The sequence below is a fragment of the Pteropus vampyrus genome, unplaced genomic scaffold, assembly GCF_000151845.1.
Source record: "Pteropus vampyrus isolate Shadow unplaced genomic scaffold, Pvam_2.0 Scaffold40, whole genome shotgun sequence".
NCBI lineage: Eukaryota > Metazoa > Chordata > Mammalia > Chiroptera > Pteropodidae > Pteropus > Pteropus vampyrus.
Window position 1 is genome coordinate 4,603,500 of NW_011888821.1, and position 25,876 is coordinate 4,629,375.

General features: G+C 39.1%; 1 protein-coding gene and 1 pseudogene across 1 annotated transcript; one reads left to right on the top strand and one right to left on the bottom strand.

Moving 5' to 3' along the window:
* Window positions 1-331: 331 nt before the first annotated feature.
* On the bottom strand, window positions 332-21,983 carry ZC3H7A (zinc finger CCCH-type containing 7A). Its single transcript, XM_011358378.2, has 22 exons — window positions 21,882-21,983; window positions 21,049-21,088; window positions 19,212-19,409; window positions 18,081-18,239; window positions 17,767-17,847; window positions 17,621-17,659; window positions 16,923-16,956; window positions 16,173-16,456; window positions 15,447-15,648; window positions 14,308-14,372; window positions 13,273-13,456; window positions 12,345-12,506; window positions 11,491-11,687; window positions 11,099-11,199; window positions 10,475-10,656; window positions 9,986-10,062; window positions 9,021-9,154; window positions 8,497-8,602; window positions 5,826-5,934; window positions 4,211-4,344; window positions 2,116-2,279; window positions 332-1,246 (listed from the first exon to the last, which is right to left on the bottom strand). Exons 1-22 carry the CDS (start codon window positions 21,947-21,949, stop codon window positions 1,057-1,059), a joined length of 2,910 nt encoding a protein of 969 aa, XP_011356680.1. The 5' UTR covers window positions 21,950-21,983; the 3' UTR covers window positions 332-1,056.
* Window positions 9,668-9,786, top strand: LOC111738614 (annotated as a pseudogene).
* Window positions 21,984-25,876: the final 3,893 nt, after the last annotated feature.

Consider the following 25,876-nt stretch of genomic DNA (forward strand, 5'->3'; position numbering starts at 1 on the left):
TCTATCGAGGGGATGGTGCTTGACACCTGTCTCTGCGGGATCCCACAGCCCACATCTTAGCTGACCATGCTAAGCTGACCTTGCTAATTACTCATCTGAATGAAACACAGACGAGCACCTAGAAGAGTTACCGTGTCAGTCAACAAGAGAAGACTTGTGGCAACCTAAGTGCAGAGGAGACTGGGATAGTAAAAGTTGCTTTCTCGTCCCTTTAATTTACATCCTGTCACCAACTGCTTAAATGTTATTTTAAAAGTCAAACCTTGTGATTTTAGTACGCAGTTTCAACAATTCTTTGTGGGGAAAGGACCACACCAAAAAGTGAAAGACATCTACATATAAAATCTTTATTACAGGCAATATTGGTCCATACACTACACAATACCAACAGTACAAGTTTAATCTTTCAAAATCATCATTTAAACAGCAAAAGACCAAGAAATAAAATTTGAATCAGCTGAGTATTTTTCAAAATATTCTCAATGCACATTATCCTCAGTTCCCTTATAATAGTGAAACATACAAATACAGAAAAATACCCCATTTAACGTATACTAGTGTTAAATGGTTATTTGGCTTAAAATCTGAGTTAAGAAAATCCTTTTTAGCAACCTACATACAGATAAGTAGCAAACTTTATTATATTAAACAAATTCGTTCCGCTTAAAATGTGTAAAGAATTTCATCCATCATATGTTCTGATTCTAGTACAAGTGTTTAATCTCTCACCATCATGGTTCTTATCTGAAGGACCAACTCAAGGAGTCGTCCTAGGAATAACTTTATCCTCTTCCCCAACACACTTCATCCAAAAATCTGTTCAACAGATGGCAACCGGTAGCGGTCACTTAGCCATTTGATGCCAATGGTGCCGCGAGAGCATGGCCAGACCTGTTAAACAGCCCGTTTTCCTACCTACTGTGGGTTGCTGCTCAGGAGGGAGGATAGACGCCAATGCAAGCAGAAAATCTGCAGCTCCTCTGCTACGTGCCTTACAACACTTTCAATTTTTCTGGTCAATGCTCTGATTAGGTAACATACATAAAAGCCAGCATATTAGTTTAAATCTTTAAACAAAAAACTATATTTTCCAAAGTCATTATCATTTGGGGCAATTAAGTGATCTTTTCTTGCTTTGTTGAGCTTCATCTTTAGGGCGTCTCTCCTTTCCTCCCATTCGTGAAGTTCAGCGTTTCCATGTGCAAATTTACAGCTGTTCCCTTCCGTGCAGGTACCGTTCATATACCTGTTAGGGCAAGTCAGCTTGGTAAGCGTGCACGAGTTCATAAAAATCTTAAAAATGTACACTTCACTAGCTTTCTGATTTTGACATCCAAAATAGAGACATTGGTACTTTAAGCCCTTTAAATATATTTAATGCAAAACACTGTCTTATTGCTACAATTCAAATATTTTCTTAAACAAAAGGTATCTTTAGGTAAATTGATTAAAATTACCTTTTCCTGATTTTATAATCTGGTAAAAAAAAAAAGTGAACTTCTCATAAAAGAAAAAAAGAAAAGAAAAATTCTGTTTGATGGGGAAAAAGACTACAATCCCTGATGTGGTGGAAAGAAATCAGAAGTGACATTAGGTAAAAGATGCCTTCAATGGTTTTAAGTATTACATGGATCTAAATTTGGAAATTAAATATAAAGAGATTGAACAAAATGAGGAGCAACTCAAAATTATCTCGCTTTCCACCGAAAAATTTTCTAAGTGACCTTAAACACACGAGTGATACTAACATTTTCCTTTGACCTAAGTTCCAGATTTACACTTGAAATATTCAAAGGCAGTTTCAAGACTGATGAACATCTACGACAAGAAAGGCTGTGGTGAAAGGTTACACAATCACGGCTGGGAACTCAAAGACTGGGCAAACTTGGACGAACAAACATACACCTCTGTTCAGTTATCTCGAGACATTTCAAATTGGTAAATCTTTTCACGTAACCATGGAAGAGGGAAGAAATGTTCACAGAGCAACTAAAGCTTTGCGTCCAGATGTAAGCCTCCGATATTAGAAGACTTAGCACCCAGATATTGTCTAGTGACACAGTGACTGTCGAAGTTGTGCAAAACCAGCAGTCTTCATGTGGGAAGTCTACGTACCTATCACAAATACTAAAATACCCCGTTGGGAAGCGGTGCTGCCAGCAGTACTGGTCGTCTTCCGTGTGGAAAACCTTCTCCTTGTGCTTCTCTGAGGAGATGTGGCCTTGCCACTGCTTCTCGCTGTTACAGTTCTTCCCACACATCCAGCAGTGAAAGTCCACCTGAAGGGCACAGAAGACACGCGACCCGTCAGCAGGCGTTGTCTGTCTGTCCCTCCAGCACGTTCAGGGCCGGGTGGACGGGAAACCACTCAAGACCCAGACTCTATTCTCGGGGAGCACGTCTGGTTGGGGAGCCAGGCAAGAACATAAAACTCGAAGTCAGAAACAGAACCGAGGAGGTGTGCCAACACCGGGAGGCATGCCAGAACACAAGCATGGGGCGAGGGGTTCAGCCCCACGTCTAAGACGTCTCCAGCAAGGAGGCGAAAGGAGCCAGTATGCCAACAGGGGGCCAGGCTCAAACAAGGACTCTGGGAGGGAGCAACACGACAAGGAAGAGCAGAAAGGACGTGAAAGCCCAGGGCTCGCCAGCTGGAGCAGGACGGATGAGCAGCAGCTCCGTTCATGCATATGAATGGCGCCCCCTTAGGGGCCAGGACTTGTGCCAGGTGCCAGAGAAGTACCCACAAGGGGGAGACGCTGGGCCTGGGGCACAGGCCTACGGAGGAGGCGCTCTGTTATCGTGGCGTGCGGGTGCTACCGCAGAGACAAGCTTTGAGGGAGTAGTATTTCCCAAATGCCTTGTGTAAGAACCATTGAGACAATGGAAAAGAATAGATTCTGGAGACATCCCGTGAGATTCTGACTCAATATGTCTGCGAAACAGATGAGAATCTACCTTATTAAATACCTCTGGCAGATCTCATGACCTACCAAGTGCGGGCGACCCTGCTCTGCGAAACCAAGGAGGACTTAAGAAAAGGTGGCAAGGGAATCAGAGCTGAGCCTTGGCAGAGAGGGCAGAGGTCAGAGGGCACATCACAGGCCAGGCCATGGATGTGACCTGATCTGACTGAATATGAAGAGGCACCAAAAAACAAAACAAGAAACAAGTAGCAGAATAACACATATGCCTATGTCAATCTAATAACATACCAGGTGGAACTAAAGATTAGGAATAAATTATGTCAAAGATATGTAAACATGGCCTGAAAAAAAACACATTGGATCTGGTCCCTCTGGGAAGGGAGGCAAATTGGGTTCCAACTTTTATCTTTTAACATTTCAATTATTTTTACAGAAGCAAATACAATAAACTGTTAACATCAAGTTCAGTGGGGGTGGTGGGCTCAAAATATTCATTATATTATCCTCCTTACTTTTCTGACTATTTCAAAAGAAAACCACAACAGCAGAAGACCACAGGTGATTCAATGTCTCTGCAGAACCCGGAGTGGCAGCAGCCAGACTGCAGGTGGTAAGGAGGGAGGAAGGACTAGGAGGAAGGGAGCCATACTTCCTGAGCATGTTCTGTCGCCCAGCACTGGGACGCGTGGGCAGACTCATCACAGACTTCTCCGGCACAACAACCCCACTTGGAGATGGTGAATCTGCCCAGGGTCACAGGCGAGTAAGGAAGGAACCAGGACTTAGACTCAAAATTCTCTGGCCCCAAAGTCAGAAAAAGGATCAAGGAAAGGATTTGATTTTATTTTTTTAGTGCGATGCTTTGGGGGATAGCATCTGGCATGAAGTACCTCTCAGATATGGGCTATGTTCACTGAGACCTCGCTGCTCAGAACATCGTGATCGGCAGCATTTGGTGTGTTAAGGTTTCTGATTTTGGACTTTCACGTGTTCTAGAAGATGACCCAGAAGGTGCTTACACAACAAGAGTGAGTAACTCAGTTTTTTTTCCTTTTATCTTTATTTTCCACCTTGTATTATGTTTACTTCAAATAGAAAGAAATCATGCCCCACAATGCTTTGTCATTTACATCTCCCCTGAGGAATGGATTTTAGAATAAAGAGACTTAAGCTAACAGCAGAGAGCCACTGGAGACAGAAGATACGGGAAGCGGGCAGGGAGTGAGAAGGCTCCATCTACGGCTCGGAAGCAAAGGAGAGGTGAACTAGCCAACGGTACTTACAGTAACTTCCGCATAATCTGTTGGCATATGAATCTGTTTTCCATTTTCCTTGTTGGACTGACTGGCTACATCATCACTTTTTTCATTTTTTTGACTCTTTAGCCAGAGTTCATAAAACTGCTCCATATCTTGAACTAAAGAAAAATGGATCACCTTTAGCAGCAAAGATTTAAATACATCATTTAAATCCACACAAGATCATGCACACTTTTGGCATCAGATGGCATACGTTTTCAAAGGAAAAGCGAGAGGGCTGAATGGAGACTGATTATATTAGACACAGAGCGATGGCCCACGTCCAAGCAGCGGGTGACCTCTCACGGGCAAGAATCAAATTCAGGACTGTTAGACTGCAAACATTAGTTTTCGAGATTAATTCCTCCTTGCACTTGTAAGACACTTTGCGGGTGTTTAAAATTCAGGAATCATTATGAGGGTACCACCAAAAAAAAAAAACAAACCCCGCATGGCTCCATGGTGCCCACATTAAACACTGGTTATCACTGCCATAACCACACACACTACTTACACGGCTTGGGGGAGCCTGGAGCTGATACGCTCCTCACTGTTAACTGAGAAAGAGAACAACAGACTATAGATTCTGACCCTGATGGGAGTCTGTCAGTCAAGCCACAGTCCCAGAGTACTGACATGCTGGGATGCAATTTACAACAACACAACCGACCAGGTCCTGGGCAGTGGCTACAAGCTGCATCCTCTGGTAAGAGCAGGTGTATTCCACATGCTGTCAAGTGCTAAGACCAGGTTTCTCAATCTCGGCACTGTTGACACTCTGGGCCAGATAATTCTTTGCCGTTGGGGGCTGTCCTGTGCATTGTAGGATATTCAACAATGTCCCTGGACTCTGCCCACTAGATGCCAGTAGCATGTTCCCAAAAATCATGACAATAAAAATGTCTCCAGACATGGCCAAATGTCCCCAGTTGCTGTATATCCCTACTCCAAGGAAGACAGCAGTGAGGAAGAGTCTCATCCACACAAGTCACTGAATTTTGACATAGCTGAAACACGGCAGTGCTCACATCCGACTGGTTCTTGTAATTCAGAGGCTGCATATCTTAAGCAGTCAGTAACTTTCCACCAGTTAAGATTAAAGAACAATGATCTTTATAGTAAAACATTTTCTGGTCAAAAGTGAAAAGTCATCTGAGGCTCCTTTCAATGACTGCCACAATAAACTAGAAGTTGGACCAAGATAAACTCTCCTTGGGCCTTTGAATCTGGGCCTACTCTATCAGTAGGGCCTCCCTGAAGAAACCTCCAACTCTAATCTGATTAATTCAGCAGGTGACTATTCATAACAGGAGCAGATGATCTGATTTAAGCAGTCATGGAAGGACTAAACTTCCCCAGACCATCACTCAGGAACACATTTCCGACAGCAAAGGATGCAGAGCTACATATCTGTATCCAGATTGGACCCCTGCAAACACAGATCAGATGTCAGATTCTACTCCACTGATAAAATGGTACAATTGTTTAGGATGCAGACTGCTGTGTTCATGGTAAGCTGGCATATTTCCAGAGAGGAAAGAAACTTGCAGGTGAGCTAGATTTCACAGATGTCAAGGCCACAGTTAAAATATCAACTTACTCCCATTCTCCTTCATGTAAGTCCACACTTCTCGTTCCTCGAGACTATGAGCAAAAGAACAGTTTCCAACATATTGACATTTTTTCCCAGAAGCAATATGATTGCACAGCTGTATAAGAAAATATGAATATAAGACAGAATACACTTAGTAATACTGCCTAATTTTTACATTTAAGCAAAATAAGCATTATTATCCATGCTAATGCTGAGTAATAGAATTCTTAACTAAGATTAATTTGATTCTATCAAATTGATGATAAGCCCAAAACACACAAGACGATATTAATGTTAAGCTCTCTATCTCGAAATTTTTCAAAAGAAGATTTCCAAAAGAAAGAATGAACTGGAATACGGAACGTTTTCTTACAAGAAAATGTCTACGGACTCACTTATTCAGAGTATCTGCTTTTAACATAGCAAAACATTTTATCTCTGAATGCAAATCTCTGGGCCCCTCAGTCTGACAGGCCTGCTCTCCCCTGCCTGCCACCCAGGATTCCTCCTTGTCAGCACTTGAGGAGGGTGAAGAAACTAAGGGCTACTCCAAAGGTACTCAAAAAAAATCTCAGATGGTTAGCTTCCTTATAACCAATGCTGGCAGTAAACCTTGGCCATCATTCACTAGATGTGCATTTTCTGAAGACAATTTACACTAACCAGGCCATCCATTTGCACAGGATTCAAACAATACCTCTTCTAGTTATTTACATTTTTATTTTACAAAGTAAATACAGTAATACTGGTAGGAAAATCAAGTGATAGCAATGAGCAGAACGCAGACTTCCCTAAGGACCTTGGCTATGAAGAACTAAGAAAATCTCCATCATTGAGAGCTCATTCTTAGATATCATCACTATACCTGTCTGTATAGAGCATAAAGCCTAGTACAATCAGCAGTTAGCTTATCTTAGTTTATTTGTGTTTCAACAAGAGCTGGCTCTATGTATCAGTTTACATAATGCTAGATGCTTAGCATCGGTTTTTGCTAAAACTCTAAAACAATCAGCCCTGAACACTATACATTTTCTCTCTTGGACCAAGGTCAGCGGCCCCTCCCTTAGTCATCTGCATAAAGTCAGTAGTCGATAAAACATTCTGTGACTGACTTTATTATGTTCTTTTCCCAGTCGGACCCCAGTAAGTATTTAGTCAGACGTTACTGAGAAACATTTACCACAGTCTTTAAAGCTCACTGATACGGAGCAGGGAGAAGAGAAGATAAAGGAGAAAGAAGGCTGGCTACTGTGCTGGGTTTTTACTTAACACCATCTCATGAAATCGTCCCTATGATGTAATTATTCCCATTTACAGATGAGCAAACTGAGGCTGAGTAACTTGACCAGAGCCCCTCTGGCAGACTCTGAAGTCCATTCTCCTTCCACCTCTCCACACTGTCTATGCACACTCACACAAAGAATGTTATTTCTTCTTTCAGAAAAAGGATCCCTTACCAATACCTAGTATGGTAGAAAAAGGAAATAAGGTACTGTAACATCAAGCAACATTTCAGAATAATCAGTAGTCCTGGGCGGCTGCCTCGTGAACTAGAATTGTTATCATCTTTGTTTTAACAAAGTATTAAGGAATATGCCCATCGTCTCCACCATCTTGTAAAGCAGAAGGTATCAATGGTTCCACTCAGCTTTCTTCCATCCTACGCTGATTAAATCACCCAAATCTAGGTCTGAAACCGCTGTAGATGACACACAAACACACCACCGCCTTCCAAGACTGACCTTGTAACCTGTGTAAGTTTTACAAAACACAAGGTACTCTGGCTGATGAGAGATTAATCTGCCTCTTCCTCAACCCTTTCTGGCAAGTCGAGGACGAGGTTTCCTTTACAAGGGACCTCTGCGATCCATCTGACCTGCTTCTCTGGGCAAAAGGTTCTCTCTGTATGTCCTCCATTGGGGGAGAAAATTTACTACGTGTCAGTGCTCCCGTGTCCCTGTCCGTTAACTCACACAGTAACATCCCTTCACACTCTCCAGACCCTCTCCATCCTGTAGAGGAAAAGTCCAGAGCCGGATCAAGGGGGACTGCTCAGACAATCGTCTTTGAGACCACATAAGGCGCCAAGGGGTATAGTACTGAGGTGAAACATGCCACCTCATGAATGGAATACTATCCTAATTTTAACTTGGTCTGTCATTTTCATCCCAAGGGTTTTTGAGGAACATATTCCTCTAACATAGAACATTTTTCCTTTGAGTTATTTTAGAAGGTCCTAGAAAGTGGGGTATCTTTTAGCTAGTATCGATGGCTTCAGCGAAAGAAAGAGGTATGATGAAAATAACTCAGCCACAGCATTTGTAATACAGAGGCTCTGATAGCAAAGCCGAGGAATCAAATTTAAATGAAATTCTCTTCCATTCCCTCCCAAAAGTAATTCATCTGAAAAATAAGTTAAATGCCCATAAGTGTTTCTCGAGTCTCTAATTCTTGATTCTCTATTTACTTTTCCCAAGTAATTCATAAAAACCCAATCTATCTGAAAACTGACCCAGGACCACACACATACTAAAGGGAAGGAAAAAAGAGAGGACCATTTAAATTTCATTATTACTATGAGCATTAAAGGGCGCCAGTTTCAATCTGAATTACTACTACCATCTAATGATTTGAAATGCCTAATTTAAAAAAAGTGGCTTAAAAATTACGTATGTACATCAAACTGTAAAGGCATTTGTTTCTTTGTGGGGAGAGGACGGATGTTCATCCACTTCTTACGATCAATAGACATCACTCTCATCGCACGACGCTCTTTGGTCCACCTAAGAAAAATGGAGTTCAGAAAAAACAAAGACACACTGGCAAAAGATATAAAATAAAGGGATAGGTACAAAGTTTGTACCTAAAGGACCAGAGATATTTTTTCTTTTCTCAACCCTTCTAAAAGAAGTGCCTTATGATTGTTATTTCATTTCCTATTGATATTAGTAAACAAAATTCCCTACATATCCTCAAAAAAGAACCAATAAAATACAGGAAAAACACTATTAAATTTTGTTGAATTCTTAGCTACTAAAGCCTAAAAATCTCTTCCCGTTTGCTTCGTAATTACTCCTAAATTATCTACTTTCCTCTGCTTGCTTTGAAGTCTTAATCTTTTTTTCTCACATGTATGATTTTATACCTATAAAACAGATCAGTATGAAATTGGCATTGTTTCCACACACACACACTACTTACGAATGCCTTGCCTTTGCACTACAATATTTTCTGTTTTTGTCAGGTTCAGTGACTTGCCCATTTTTCAGACACTGAGCACACACAAATTGTATCTTCATATTAAGAAATCCAGGCATTATTTGATTGCCAAGTACCTTAAACAATTAAAAGATCAGTTTTAATTTTAACAGAAAACCAGTTTTCTGAGAACAAAATACTGAATCGCCATGCTTTTTTTTTTCACAATAGCACACAATTTCTTTTTGTCTAGTTTGATAATGTGGCCATTATATATATGATCTAATAACTAAATCTCCAAGTCTCCACCCAAATGCAAGATAATAAAAGCAGATTACAGACGCCAAACCTCAATTTATGAAAGTCAGCTTTGGAGATGATGACTGGAATTTTTTTGAGGGGAGGGGTGGTTAGCAGATAAAGCAGTTTTACCTGGTGGGAAGCAAACTACAAACACAATCCACCTCCCTTATGCCAATTTTTCTGCCAATTAAGCTGAATAAGAAAACTGTGTCCTATACTCTTGGCAGGTATATTATGGGAAGATGCCTAATTTTTCTTACGATGATCAACTAAAATTCAAAAATTTTTTTACACATTAAGAATTCCAAAAAATAAAAAAATAAAAATAATAAAGAATTCCCCAACTTGTCTACGGCCATGCCACCCTGAACATGCCCAATCCCTTCTGATCTCAGAAGCTAAGCAAGGTCAGGCCTGGTTAGTACTTGGATGGGAGACCACCTAGGAAGTCTGGGTGCTGTAGGCGTTAAAAATTAATCAATCAATCAATCAATTAATTAATTAAATGGGTAAAAAAAAAAAGGGGGTGGGGGAAGAATTCTTCAACTCAATAAACATTAAGAAAGTAACTGGACCGCAAGTGTGACCTGCCTCTGCCAACAACTAACACCCATTAAGTCATTCTGGAAAGATCCCAAATGCAGAAAGTACACAAGAGAAAATACCTGAGCTCCAGGTACGTTTGCTTCCAAATTTTGCCAGTATTGTTTAGATTCTTGAGCAATAGCATCATGTGACATACCTGGGAAATGTACAAGCCTTCCTTTAGGATCTCTGTATAATAATAGTCCACCAATCAGGTCACAATCAGACTCAATTCCCTAATTAGCCCCATGCAGCGTAACCAACCACTGAGTAGGAATGAATATCACATGACTCTTTTTCAAAATGGAAGTTTTTCCAATAGAGCTCTTGGTGCTTTCCTCAAAATCTTTCTTCCTCACAACACCATACTACATGCATGAACTTGTACTGGCAATTAATTACGTGAGCCCCCTACTCAAAATAGGCCACTTTAAAAAGTAATTGCACAGCTGAAAGCTCAGGGCAAAATCAACAGGGCTGCCACATCAGGGTGATGGAGAAGGGTCTACGAAGACTGTTTCATCAAACCCTGACCGCCCAAGACATTTTCAGTCATACACGACACTTACTATTTTCTTTTTGTAATATCCAGACTTTCAATTCTATAAGACTGTGAGCATAAAAGCACTCATCTTCCCTTAAACAGCCGTATCGAACTTCATGTCGACATAAATCAAGCTGACACTGACTGTGATAAGAACGTATTTTTGAGTATTTTACTGTTGTTTCTCGCAAAATGTGGACAAGGCACCTAGAGATGAAAATGAAATGGCATTTTAATATGGTGCTGCCATAGCTTAAAAATACACATATACAAACACATATACATACACTGTGAAGTTCTAAACTCAACATACATTTTAAGTCTTTATCAGAAAACATAAATCATTATCTGCAACTGCTGAATTAACTGGGGAGGTGGGGAGGATAATTATATGTTAAGCCATAAAATTCCTAAATCTATGTCATGAGAAACTAAAAATCAATATGCTTCTCTGTACTAAATGATCAATTTAATAATTCATTACAACATTCCCAGCCAAATCTACTAACAGATGTTTTTAAATAGTCATCATCTTTCAAAATAACAACAAAAAAGACGGGGGATGCTGGATGCATACTAGTCTGGTTTTATCTGGATCTAAGAAAACAATCTATTTTGTCGCTATAAAAATTAGAAACTACCAACATACTTATTTTTTTCAAATTCATGCTTTGTAACCGGGTGAGAACAAGAAGTAGAATTATCTTTATTTCGTTTACTGATCATTCTAGGCTTATGATCAAAACATTTCTGGAAAAGACAGAGAAGAAAAATTATCACGAAAACATAAAACAAAATATAACTTTTGTACCCCGAATATTTCTTAGTTTCGATATTATCACATACCTATACATTATATACTTATACCAATTAATATTCATCATGAAGTCTTAATATTCTTTTGGGTAACAGCAGGAGCTACCATTCGAGTGAATGCTTTATCTTATAGCAGGACCTGTGCTAAGGACTTTATACTTCTGGGCTGGCAAGTCAGAAACTATCACCAATTTTATAGCAGAAAATAAGGTTTGGAGACAGCACCTCACAAAGGAATATAAACTCTCCAAGGTGCTCTTGCAGAAGTTTGAATACGGTCAGGTTGACCTTCCCACTGCCACCAAAGAAAGCCTCTCTACTGAATGCGCCCTTTCGCTCCAGTGTCCAGACGTCTATCTCTTCTTGGCAATAAGCAAATGTGCAATGGCCTGAATATCTACATTCCTCTTCAGCAGCAACATCTAGAAAGACAGGGGATTAAAGAACATTTATAACATGGGCCATTATTTTTTCAAAGTCAGTGAATATTAAACCCGTTAAGACATCATTTGAATTTTTGTAACAATTCATGGAGAATTTCAAACAATGATACCCGTATAACTATCCAGAGATGATATTAACCCTTAAAAAAAAAAAAAAAAAAAACCCCGTACCCAAGTATAATTTTTTTTTTCCAGACAGGGAAAAAAGCTTTGATACTCTCATGTATTCTACCTAAGTTTAAAAAATCACTTAGGGACATTCGAAGTCTGTTCAGATGAAGTGGCTTACCAAAATAAAAATACCAAGTTCTCGCCAAAGCAGTTTAAAAAGAGCAATATTTTCAAAGCCTTAGTTCAGTGTTTTGATTCTATTTAGACCAAGTCAGAGAACTCCAAGTTTGAGACAGTTTCCAAGTAAAACCTGGTTGAAGCCCTGATTTCATAAATAACTATATCCTACACAAGAAGTTAGAAATGAAGGTTAAAATAACATAAAAACACTAATGTCTTGATCCGAGGAACTTGCTATTAACTCTATCTAAACATTTTTAGTAACAGTAATTCTGGAGCCATTATAATAAATGCAGCATATCACTGATCACTAATGCATACCAATTAAGAGGTTATAGTACCTACCTTTACATATATAATAAGGTCCTTCATAATTAGTTTTTGTTGGTCTTGGTCGTATTTTTTTCCATGATTTATCTTCGACATTCTTTATCCTACCAATTAAAATATCTTTCTTACATTTATGATCTATATTAGGCTGGTAAGTGAAATCCATTAACTTAGGGCCTGAAAAAGATGTAAAAAGAATTGCTCATAAGCACAGAAAGTATCATTTCATTTTACAGGCACATTTATAAGGCAGATGTGAGAAGATGGATATTGATTACTAAATTGCCACAAAAATCTTATTTGCCACAATGTAAACAAGCTACCAAAGTGAATTTTGCCTTTTATGCTGGTTGGGAAGACTTCTCCTATACCAGTCTTCCCAAAACATACTTTTACTTAACTATTAGAATAAGAATTCTGATGGCTTACAAAGGTAAAGAACACTATTAAATACACAAGTAAGAAAGAAAATGAATTGGGGGATACATTGCGTTTCGGCTAAGAATACATTCAGAATAAATTTTGTTTGTATCACTTGACTTAGGGTGTAAAGATAAACAAACCAAAAGAAAGTACGTTAATTTTCATAGACATTATATCATATACTGGTCTTACAATGCTTTTTTCTAGTTCTTGCTCTATTTGCAAATGACCAAGTTCTTAAATGTATACTTAGAACATAAAGAATTTCATAAAAATTTCAATAAGCTTTCAAAATCAGGTAAATATTCTATTCCATATGATTCTACAAATAAAATTATATCAAATAAGAGCAGAGACTTATCCTATTAGACTCCAAAAGTTCCAAATCAATAACTGTGGCTTCTTTTAGAAAGAACTTAAATAGGGATTGAAAAAGTCACAATAATGCATTTACAAATTCCTAAGAACTGTCAGGTTATCGATTATTTCAATACTGTCTGTTGCTTTGCTTGGTCCTGACCTGATTTTTCGAAACAGATCTGGCAAGCTTGTCTCAATTCATGGGTTCCTTCAAGGGGGTGTCTTGGGGTCACTGAAGGTGGTTTTGTAACTGTACTTCCAAAAAAGTTTCCAAAGTCATTTCTAAGGTGACTTGAAATTCCCAGAAAACTCTCAGAAGCAAACAAACTGCCTGGTCCATTCATCTGCAAGAAGAATAAAAATACAAAAAGCAAAAAACAGCCAACAAATAATGTGCTGTCACTAAAGAAGGCAACAAATTCATCTGAAAAATAAGACATTCTTCACTCATGTCAGTACTATTGTGTCCTTAATAAACTTCTAGGCTGTTGCTTTCTCTGTTTTCCCCTCTTTGGGTCTCTAAGCCCCTCCCCCACTTTTTCTGATCCTCTGTGACTGGTTCAGAGTAACAGGTAATTGTTCTGCTGCATAGCAAACACATGGCCTGATCTTATACAGTTGACCCTTGAACAACATGGGGTTTCGAGGCACAGACCTCCACACAGGCGAAAATCCGCATTCAACTTCTGACTCCCCAAAGACTTCGACTGTCCCTCGGTATCCTTGGGGGACTGGTTCCAGAAACCCCACAGATATCAAAATCCCTAGATGCTCAAGTCTCCTATATAGAATGGCATAGCTCAATCCATACAGTCAGCCCTTGGCATCTGCAGACTCCCATCCTCGGATTGGAAATAGTACAGGTATTTACTGAAAAAAATCCACTTACAAGTGGATCCTCACAGTTCAAACCCATGTGGTTCCAGGGTCAACTGTATTTCCTTGTCTTGTTTACACTGTGCTAAAGCCTCTTACACTATCTGTGATAGTGATTAATTTGCTATGACAGACCAGTCTTAAACACAGAGCATTTATTACTGGATATTCCAGAAGAGTCTTATTTTAACACTATTTCCCGTAGTACACACAAAATCTCAGGAAAACTGTCATGTTCATTCAAATAACACAGTTACTTATGTAAAAGACCTATTTTCAATTTAAATGATGTATTTACAAAAGAGGAAGTGGCACTTACAAGTAAAAGGGAAGAATTACTGCTGTTAAGCGATGTTCCCTCTCTAGAAGTTGAGGTGGACAGATCTAAAATAATAAAAACACTTCAACAGACCTTTTCACTCTAATCATGTAATAAGAACATCAGGGCTTAGCGGCTGACTACGGCTTCCCCACGTTATTTTTCCATCCCAGATCCTAGGAACTTTCATGATTGACACTCAAAGAGGGCTATGGCATTCTTCCTTTCCTCTAGAAACCAAGGGCATAAAAAAACCCTCAGACAAAAAAAGATTTAGATAAAAAACTATTTTCACAGACAGAAGCTGATGTAGGACCTACCAAGTGAGACTGTTAAAAAGACTAAGAAAATAATTCATATTAAAAATATGAATTAAAAATTCATTTTGAAAAAATGAAGCAGGAACTCAACTGGAACATTAAGAAAATTAGGAAGGTTCAATCACTTTCTTTTTCTCAATCACCACTTGATAATTTTCTCTCTGCCCTTCTGTCTCCCACAAATTTAATTTCTTCAGTTGTCAATCTTTAAATGAATTATTTTGATTTTTGTCCCTTTAACCATGCAACAATGCCTCAGAAATATGAACTTTTTTTTATCATTCTTGTTGAAAGTATATATTAAACCTGAGATTACAGGAACAGGAATCAGATCAAAAACTCCACAACCCCTTGTGAAACTAAAGCGTAGCTTTCTGAGCTAGATGGATGCAGCCTACGATAGACAGATCATCCTGAACACTGATCTTAAATTAGTCTTAAATAAGTATTTGCCTAGTTCAGAATTGAAAAAGATAACTTGTCTTGAAGACCCTTTAAGATGGGGTATACCTTTCTTGGAAAAAAATGTTAAAAGTCATTTCACCCCCAAAAACAATAAGACACCCAGCTTAACAAACCATCCCATAAAAAAAAAATAGTGCCACATACATTCCTTTCCTCACCCCTTTGCTTCTTGATCTCCATAATGGCAGAGTTAAGAGGTAAATTTAAAAGTGAAGGTTTCATTTTTCTGTTTTCAGCTACAGTAAAAATAATTCAAGTACCGACCACCTAGAGTTAGTTAAATAACTGATAAATATAAATTGTCATTTTTAGAAAATTAACTACAATTGTTTACACAAATGGCTTGATTCTTACCTCGTTTGGACTCACTCATTGAAAACGAATTTAAAGAACAGAAATCTCCAAAAGATGAGGTCAAAGGTCGATACATCTCTGAGAGGGAGGATGGAGAGGCATACCTCGCACCAATGGGTAAGGTGCCCAACAGAGATGTCGAAAAGGGTACGCAAGGGGCGACACTGACTGTTGAAAGGGATCCTCTAACTAAAGCTGGTGGCTAAAAAGGAAAAAAAGATTTGATGACAATCCATGAAACTCAACTGAGCTGCTTTTAACATCAGCATATAAAATCAAATCATTACACTTGACAATTATGTTACATAACAAAGTTGAAATCAAAATCAAGACTCAATCGAGAAACCTAAGCCACAGAGCTTATTTCTTCTCAAGCCCACATTTTAAAAAGGACTGAGGAACGAGAAGTCCTTGATCCATAAAACTTACTTTTCCTTAACTATCAAATACCTATTCTTTGTCTGAATATTAAAGTTACCTTTTCTATACATATGATTCCAATAGGAATAAAAGAAAAATTAGGTAATTACTAGATAACATGTTTCTTTTTTATTTTAAAAAATGACTGAATTAGCCAGTTACCACCAAAGGAGGACAAAAGTCATTTTCAAGATGAGAAACCCAAAGTTTAGCCTATAGGCAATACTGACAACATCTAACAAGTCATATCACTACTTTAAAAAATGAAGCCTGTCTTCAGAAGAAAGGAGAAACGCAGAAATTTACCATAGCAGCTTCATTAGCTTCAGGTGCAGAATCAAGGAGCTCGTCTATTTCATCTCCAAGGACCATATCTCCATCATCTAAAAAAGCTTCTGGCATGGTGAAGGGGATCTTTCCTCCGTTTGCCAACACTGTCGATGGCAGAGAGTTCTCTTCCACTTGCAGTGGCAAAATAGAAGGTAAGGACATAATTGGAACTGAGGCCAGCTCACTTCCAACTTGGTGAGAAAAGCTGGACGCAGGCATAGAAACAACAGGAACTGCTTCTTGCCTCGGAGTTAACAAATCTGTAACACGGATGGAAATGTACTCACTCAATTTCGATGTACTAACACAATATTAGTGTTAACAGACAATAATAAAATGAAGACCTAAGTGAAAATATGAAAATAATTATAAAATAAAGGAGTAGATACAAGAGTAAAAGCAATTCAAACGAGAGTGAAAGTAATTCTAAAAATAATTTGTTTTACCCAGAAATAGATATATTTACTTGAGAAAACATCTCCTTCTTTCTCAAAATACCCTTTGGGCAGAGCTATTAGATAGTGGTAAGGCCACAGAGGGTATCCACTGATTGCTCACTGACATTATCAATCACTCACCAACACACCCAGAAGCACAAAGGTGGTTTTTGAAATTATTCTTGCTTTAATACTAATAACCACGTAGTAATCTTTTTTGACAATACTATAATCTATATAATGCCTAAAACTGGTGCTTTTCAGATTAAGATGACATGGAAAAACATACCTGGCTCAATATCTTCCACTGAACAATTCAAAGCCTAGAAATTAAACCAAATAATGAATCATTGTATTTTCAGGATTCTAAACTATAATATAAGCCATCTGTAAAACTCACTCTAAGAGAGCTATGCAGGTTTTCACAGAAATCTGACACCCTTCCAGTTAGATCCCAGAGATAACAGGAGTACGTAAACCTTTGTAATATGTGGTGTTAAACAGGGCTCGTCTAGCAGTGCTACCACCTGTTTCCTTGGACCAATACTTCTCTAAGGATCAGGAGCATGCCAGCTCCAGGGAAACTAGTCTGGCCCATCACTCAATCCCCAACTCACAATGGCCATGGGCATTCCAACGGCTCCAAGAAGGCTTACCTTTGAAAACACAACTTGTTAATTGTATTTATCCCAATGACTCCCCAAATTAATATTTGGCCCTGAAACACTTCTTCTAACAAAACCTAACATCTATGAACACCCTGTAGAATGCTCCATCAGACTTCAGGAAATGCTGGATAAGAGTAAAAGATGTTACTTAAGTTGTTTGTTGTCTTTTTACAGACCAGGTAGTTCTGGCCAATTATGTGTGTGAGAAATAAAAAGGTCTCAAAAACAGACAAAGTGAAAATAATAAAAACAGAACTGCTAACGCTTCTATTTTTTCTTCTTCTTTTTTTAATGATTCTTGCAGAAGTAGTAACTTTACCTTGGTAGCCCCATCCCCAGGAACTGCTTTTAATGAGACCTGAAAGAAGACAAAGACACAAACTTAAACACAGAACTTAAAGACGTGAGCTTCAAAACAGTTACAAAACAAAATGAAGATACCTCACGGAGACGACTCCGGCTTACCTCGGCTCTAACATATGCTTTTCTTATTTTAAATCCCAATTTCTGAGCTAGTTCTTGGGTCAGTTTTATTACATGCTCATCCTGAAAAAGTGAGAACATATGATTAATGGAAGATTATATTTACCAACTGTGAAGAGAAACAGGCAAAACAGTTAAAACATATTTGTCACAACACTTGCTTTATCAGCAATCGGTCTCAACTCAAGCGGGTTGGCAGCTAACTGGAAAATGTAACTCTTTAAATGCTATATATCCACATGGAAGCAATAAAATGGTCATGATGTAAACAAAAGAACTAAAATAAAATTCCAAACCTGAGGCACTGCTAAGGAACACTTCGCTACGGCATCATAGGCCTCTTTGTATCTTCCTAAATCGCTTAGAGCCTTCGATTTCCGATAGAGAGCTTTGCAGTTACTAGCATTTAAACCGAGGACTTTATCACAGTCTTCTACAACTTTATCATGGAAACCCTGGGAAGACCAAATAAAGTTAGCGATCACACAGCTCACCTCTTGCACTGATGTCTCCCTGTAAGTGCAGACACATTCAGACCCCAGTCTATCACCCTCCTTTTAAACTCAGGGTTGGCAGTATTAGCTTCCTTCTTAATATTATTTTCATTACGAAATTTCAAATGTACAAAAGGAGAAAGACTATTATGAATATCCATGTACCCACCACCTAGTTAAGACAAATGTTAAATGTCTGGCCATAAAGGCCTCAGATCTTTTAAGAAATAAAACTTTCGAGATATGGTTGATGCCCGCAAGTGTCACTCTCCTGTCCTGGTCTCATCCCCTCCAGCTCTACCCCTTGGTGGAGCTCACTGAAATGTCAAATGGAAAGGTAACTAACTGGGTGTAGAGGGACACATTACAGAACACAAAATAAATTAACCATATATACTCACTAATGAAGAACTAGGTGACAACATGGATACCTTACTTAAATTCATGGTTAGTTTTACTGAATGTCCACAGTGAAAATTATAGCATTATAGCAAAATATTGCATTTTAAGCTTACTACTGTTTTGTGCTAAAAAACAAACAAACAAACAAAAAAACAAAAAGACTCCTGAGAGGATGAACTGAATCTCTAAGAAGTGAACCATCAACACAGGTCCTTGACTGATGCACTCATTTCTGAACACCTGTCTCTTCTCTAGGCGTTTTTTGTTTGTTTGTTTGTTTTTTAATAAGCAACACTTCACATGAAGCTATACTCAAATGGGAATTGCTAAGGATCAGTAACTAAGAAACAAATTACTTTCAAAATCCCTAAACATTTGTCCAAAGTTGTTGAAAGCTTCAAGCCACTCTAAAAGCAGTTAATAACATCTCTCTGAAAAACTGAAATTAGAAAATTGACTTTTATTAATGTACTATGTTATTGGAAACATTTTTTTCTGACTAGAAACACTGTTTTAAAAACCACAACTCACCATATTAGAATAGCAAGCAATACGATTTATGTGTAGTTTTTCAATTATTTCTTTAGGAATTAAAATTTCTTCAGACTTTGCATAATCAGCTATACTCAAAGCTTCTGTGTACTGGCTTATGGAGCTATTCCAATCGCGTTCCCGATAAACATCATTTCCTTCATTAAAAAGATTTCTCACAAGAGCACGTAAATATACCTAAAAAAAGAAAGTTATCACTTGAAACCTTGTAAGGAACAAGTCGGGATATAAGTAAATGTTAATTTTTATACGTAAAACTTCAGAGGAAATAAAATTTGACAGAGCAATAAGCACTATTGTAAGAAACTGAAATTCAGGCCAAGTCACTGCTCACTCAGCTAGCGTTTCATCTTGCTTGCTTTTTCAAGAGAAAATTCAACTTTTCATCATTAAGAAAAATGCAGCAAAAACACCTGGTAAATATTTGTCCATGCCTCTTGGACAACTCTGTGCCTGGGATAAATAGAAACTCTAGGTCGAAAAGAATGAGAATTTTAAGGCTTCTAATATTTCTAAAGTGTCTTTTAAAAAGGCAATAATAACTAATACTTTCTAGGGGTGCCCTTCACAGCACCCCATTGACACTGGGTATGTGTGTCTGAACATAAAATCTCTACCAACTCTAGGTGAAAAAAGGTATCCTTTTTTTTTTTTTTTTAATTTGCATGTCTTTGATTACCAGTGAGGTTGTGCCTTCTCACATTTTTATGGACCATTTGTATTTCTTCTTTGGTAAACTGTCTGCTCAGGTCATTTACTGGTTTAGGGGGAGAGGGATATTAGGCCGTTTTCTTACCATGTAAGCATACGTGTTCTTTTGGTGTGTACAAAAGTTTTTAAGATTCCTTCATGATTTCTAATCATTGCTTTAATATTTTAGAAGTCCTTTCTTATCACGAGATCAGATAAATATTCAAGGCTTCTGTCTCATTTTATTAATTTGGGTCTAAGCAGACAAAAGTAGTATGGAAAAATGGACAGATCAACCTTTAACAAAGGCTGACCAGTGACATGCCACTTAACCTCTTTGGAGTCTAGCTGCGATCATAAGGATTGTAAAATGAATTCTAAAATGAACAGATTATTCCAGGCGATATCTAGCTACAATACTTTATGATTCTACATCTGTTTGGAAAGAGAGAACAAGAGAGAGACTGAAAGGAGAGGCAGGAGAGGCAGAGAGAGAGCAGTGACAATCAGAGCATCGAGACCCTCAGAGACACGAGCCACTGTGAAGTAACTGATAGCCTGCAGGGATGAGGACCTGCAGTCCGAGACCCAGAGACCTGGGCTTTCTCTCTGATACATCATTGGCTCTTATTATTCTGTCACCTTTTGCTGCTGTGAAAATTCCTCTTCTCCTAAGTAAAAATAGAAGATATTCTGCACTCTTCTGTTCCACTTCCTTTCGATCAAATGAAAGTAGGCTAAAAATAGTTTTCAAGAGGCTCAAAAGATAAATTAACTCAAAACTGCACTAATAGAGGAAAGAAAAAACAGGACAATGTCCAAGTGTGTCAAAAAACCAATGTCCTATATATTAAAGGTCAGCATACCTTTTCTACAAATGCCCAGATACTAAATATTTTAGTCTTTGTGGGACATAGGGTCTCTGTTCCAACTACTATATATTGTAAAAGTAGCCACAGCTAATATATAAATAAGGGGGTGTGGCTGCATTCCAAAAAAACTTTATTTATAAAAACAGACAGCGGCCCGATTTGGCCAACAAGACAGTAGTTTGCTGACCCTTGGTATATATTACAGCTCACAAGCTACCGAAGAGCTTTCAAGCAGCCCTTCCCAGAGTCATTACCGCATATTGTTCCTGTGTTCCTGGATACGACAGCGGTGACCTAAGAAGAAGAAACAAATTAATTTTAATTCTCAGGCTCTTATCAGGATTTGTTCATCCGGAAGTCATCTTAAAAGAGAGGGTCTATTAGCTTGCCACTGGTTCGAAGCACATTTTAAAGAACTCCACCTTTACTATCATTACTCACACGTAACTACAGTCATGAAAAAAAATCTAAAACTATTCCTTTGTATTTTCTTAAGTTCATTTTACTTTCAAATCTACTTCTACTAAAAGAAGGCCTAATTCTTCACATACCAAAAGAGTTTAAAAATAGTACAGAACAACTAATATTATTTGATCCAATTTGCTGCAGTATAAGGAGAAGACTGTGCCCTTCCTGGGAAGAACAGAGAGGACTTCTGCCCGGACACATCCACTCGGAGCCACGAGTGACATGTCTTGTCACTGGCATGCCTTACGAAGGGCAGTTACAGACTGCTTCTTAACAGAAATGTCTGGTCTCAAAAGCCCTGTATGTCAACAGCTGTTCATTTTCATTCATCAGAACTGTTCTGATGAGATTAGGTTAAATTCCTTAGTCTAACATTTTCAAGGATACTGACGTTTCGGCCCTAAAAATTAGTGACAGTAAGATCCACTTCAGAACACAAAGAAATCAAATATACAAGGCAAAAAATACCGGTGGAACGAAACGATCTAATTTCAAACCTGAATTAACAGGACTTATGATAGACACGTGAACTAAAGATTCTTTAACCTCTGAGAAGTGTACAGCTATATCAAAAAGAATCACCAGGGGACTAGAACACAGGCACGAATTAAGCTCTTACTGGATAAACTGCAGTCCTTCCTTAATGTTCTGCTGCCTTTTTCTTCTTTCCTCGGACACACTGGACATGTTATCCCACACATCCACTTTCTAAATGAGCAATCTGGAAAGGAAGAGAAGGCACAAAATTACGCCAAGGCAGCTGGGCTCCTGGACCCCAAGTGAAACACCCATACTTTGAGGCCTTATCCCACAATTCGTTGTGGATACGCCCATCCCTGCCAACTTGACTTTAGGGTCCTCGATGCAAAGAACCCTGTCTGTGGTCCCTCCCGTTGATTAGCTCACAGAGCAGAAGGTTCTCATATTCCTTTAGGTTAAACAGCCATGCAAGTTTTGAAGGTTCCTCCTAAATAATCTCTGGAAAAAAGTCATTTCTGTCCTCCCCGCCCCCTTCTTCTCTTCCCTCCTTCATCTACAGGTTTTATTTCTTCCCTGCCTATACGCACACGCGAACGCTGCTACTAGAACAGCCCCAGCCTTGTTTTGCTTCTGGAAGCTCTCCAGAAGTGAAAAGGTTTCACATCCGCTGGCCTCTGAGGAGTCTTTCTTGTGAGCAGACTCTAAACCTTATACTTGTTTCGTTCCACAAACTTCTACAATAATCCTTGTTGATACGAATGACAGAACAAATTATCTAAATGAATTTACTTCGACTGGAATTTTCTGGAAGGTAAAAGCGTACCTTCCGTGTAGCACTGGCAAATGTCAACATATGTCACTGCTGTTAGTATCCACCCCTGATAATCAATGTTCATTAAGCAGTTCCTAGCGAGTTAAAGAAGAACCACGAGAAGAGACCAGTGATAAAACATCCTGTCCCAGTGTCCTAAACTATGGGTTCTCAACTTCAACACTATTGACATTTTGGGCCAGGTAACCCTTTGCTGTGGGCTGTCCCCCTGTACACCGCAGGATGTTAGCAGCATCCCTGCTCCCACACATTCACCCACCCTCTGTGACAACCAAAAATGTCTCCAGATACAGTTAAAAGTCCCCTGGGAGGGGTGTGGCACATCGCCCCAGGCTGATAACTACTGAGCTTTAACCCTAAGAAGCCATCTTACCACATAAACCATGTACTTGGACCCAAGTGACAGAGAGGGAACTCACGCCCATGTTTCAAGTGCGTAACTGAATTTTTTTAGTTTCGTTATTGCTTATCATTGTAGTTTCCTTTTTAAATCTCAAGTGTAGGGGTGGGGGTGGGGGTCGGAATGTCCCAAAGATTGACAACTGACATTAATTCTTTTCATCTCTCAAACTGTCAGTTCTAAATATTTTCATCTCATACTTAAAAGCTGGTTCTTTACGAAAGTGTTTACATGTCTGGGATTTGCTTTAAAACTCTCCAGAAACTAAAAAAGAAAAAAAAGGGAGTGAGGGAGGGGTGGGGAGGAAACAGCAGAACGCCGGTAACGTGTTACATCCAGGATTCCTTCCCCTGTTTGCTCTACTGTGTATGTTTGAAATTTTCTAAAATAAAGAAGTTTTAACAGCCCATAATGCTGAAGTAAAATGGCGTTATTTCTGGAATTTGTTTTTAAGACAGTTTAGCTTAAAGGGGGATGAATGGGTAAAAATAAAAGAAGAGCACCCAAAAAATGGGCAACCCGCCCTGCTGAACGGCAGGCCTTCCAGCCGGCCCTTCTGCTGGTACAGGTCTGACCATTTCCATGACAAAAAAACAACTGAATTCACACTTGTTTCTACGAAGTTATTTAAGGAGGCACTATCTGTAAGAGAAAAAGATCAGAAATGAACTCAGTGTCTATCAAAAGGGAAATGGCTGAATAAATTGTGCTGGGGAAAAAAGAAGCAAGAAGCAAGGTCCACAATATGACCCTGTTTTAATAAAAAAAAAAAAAAAAAAAAAAGCTCCAGATAGAATCACAGAAAACTACAGCAGTGGTAGAAACCAGGAGGCTGGGACAGGAGTGGAGTGGGACAGTGCCTTTAAAACTTCTCACTGCGCACCTTTAATGAGCCTTGTAAATGAATTACATCTATAAAAAATTAAAGGATCCAAAAAGGTCTACACAGCCTCTTAGCCCCTCCGTGGGAAAGGAAATAGAAGGTTTTCTTCTATTTTTTATTTGAAGCAGGGCCAACCCAGAGTCAGAACCTCAGAGCTCAAAGGCACCTATCCAGCCATCCAGCCCTGCATGTCCATGGGAGTCAGGCCGGAAGGACCCGGACAGAAGCAAAGATGCCACGTACGAGAGGTGTGACTCCTCCTCTCCAGGAACCACAGACCTTTCTCCGCACCTCTGTCCAGACGAGGTGAGGAATTAGTTTGCGGTTCGCTCAGGAACTAAATCTGTTGGCTAAGCAGACTCCTAGGTAATGATAATCTACCCCGTTAATAGCCTTAGAGCTGTTTCCCTAGAAAATGCCAGAAAACCTTGACTTGACCTCTTAGAGCCAAAGGGCAGATGGCAAAGAGCTGACAACTCAGGTAAGTGGTTAAGAGGAAATAAGAGGCAGACTCTTAATAATGTGAAATACACACCTCCTTTACATGTTTAAAGATTTGGGAACACGGCATCAGGTGACATTTAAATATATGACAGATGTTTCATATTCTGTAGTTTTTTCCCAAAGATCTTATTATGAAAAATTTTACACACACAGTAAAATTAAAACTTTTTCACAATGAACACCATACACCTACTACACAATACTTATGTTTTACAAATATTTTGCTACATTGATCGCATCTGCCCATCTTTACCATGTGCCCATCTTTCTGTCCTTCCATCAACTCACATTATATTCATAAATTGCAAAGTGAATTATAATTAGTCAAATTATAATTTACCACTAGACACTTCAGCATACATATCATTACCTAGAGTTCAACAAGTTTACAGTATTTTAAAAGGTTTTTTAAGGTAAAATGCCATAAATTGGGGCCATAAATTTTAAGGCCAAGTTTTGAAAAATAATACATTCATGTAGCCCAGACTCCAAGCATGATATAGACCATTATGTCACTGTCACTCCTCATGTCCCTTCCCCATCCAAACCCTTCCCTACCTCCATCCCGGGCAACCACAGCTCTGATTTTTGCACCACAGGTTAGTTTTACCTGTAAAATAAGCCTCCTCCACCTCTCATTTCAAAAGAAAGAAATCTGACTTATGTACCATCGCATTTTTGGATCCAGTTAAAATCTGGCCCCAATTTTAAAGTGAGAAAGAATCGAATTAAGTTAACCCAACAGCACTTTTCTTATTCAAACTAGCAGCACGTGACAGGTGTCCACCCCCTCCTTGACACCAGGATTCCCTCTCCAGCTGCCCTCTAAGCATGAGCGTCCTGGGACTCCACTGGACACCCTTCTCTCCCCCGGTCACGCTCCCCCCGTGGGGCCTCCCGCACTGCCCAGATGATAGGGCCCCCGACAACTCCCCCCATCCAGCCCCAGACAGAGCTTGATATCCTCTACCCAGATGACAGTTCTACTTGGCTGTCTCACAGACATCACTGTTTAAAAAGTTGTAATTTACTATTAGGACTGCAAAGGAACGTCTCCTTCCCAATCCTGTCACTTAGCCACCCATTGCCTTTCCTGACTGCAATCGACCATCGTTACCAACCAGTCTTCCATGTCCTGACAAAGACATTCTGTGGAACAACGCTAAATCTTGTGGTGGCGGTTACATGAATCCTGGGCATAGGCTGAGTGCATGTAAAAACTGGTGAAAACTGAGTAAGGTCTGGGCTACAGCCCTCTTTAGTATGGCCTGTTTCTCTCTTAAAATGTGCTTCAATAAATCTTACTTTTCCTCAGAAAAGAAAAAGAAAAGAAAAAGAAAGAAAAAAAGAACTGAGTAAGGTATGTAGTCTGGTAAACAGTATTATACCCATGTCAGTTTCCTGGCTTTGATGTCACAGTTATGTAAGATGGCACCACTGGGAGATGCGGACGGAGGGTTCATGGGACTCTACATACTTTTGCAAAATACGTGGGAGTCTGTAATTAATTCAAAG

What these genes read in the sequence shown, in the direction of transcription:
- ZC3H7A (XM_011358378.2), bottom strand. Translation starts at nt 21,949, where the DNA reads ATGTCCAGTGTGTCCGAGGAAAGAAGAAAAAGGCAGCAGAACATTAAG. An exon ending in AGTGGAAGATATTGAGCCAG is followed by an intron (nt 16,457 to 16,922) that starts GTATGTTTTTCC and finishes TCCGTGTTACAG; the next exon opens with ATTTGTTAACTCCGAGGCAA. An exon ending in ACCTTATTATATATGTAAAG is followed by an intron (nt 11,688 to 12,344) that starts GTAGGTACTATA and finishes CTGTCTTTCTAG; the next exon opens with ATGTTGCTGCTGAAGAGGAA.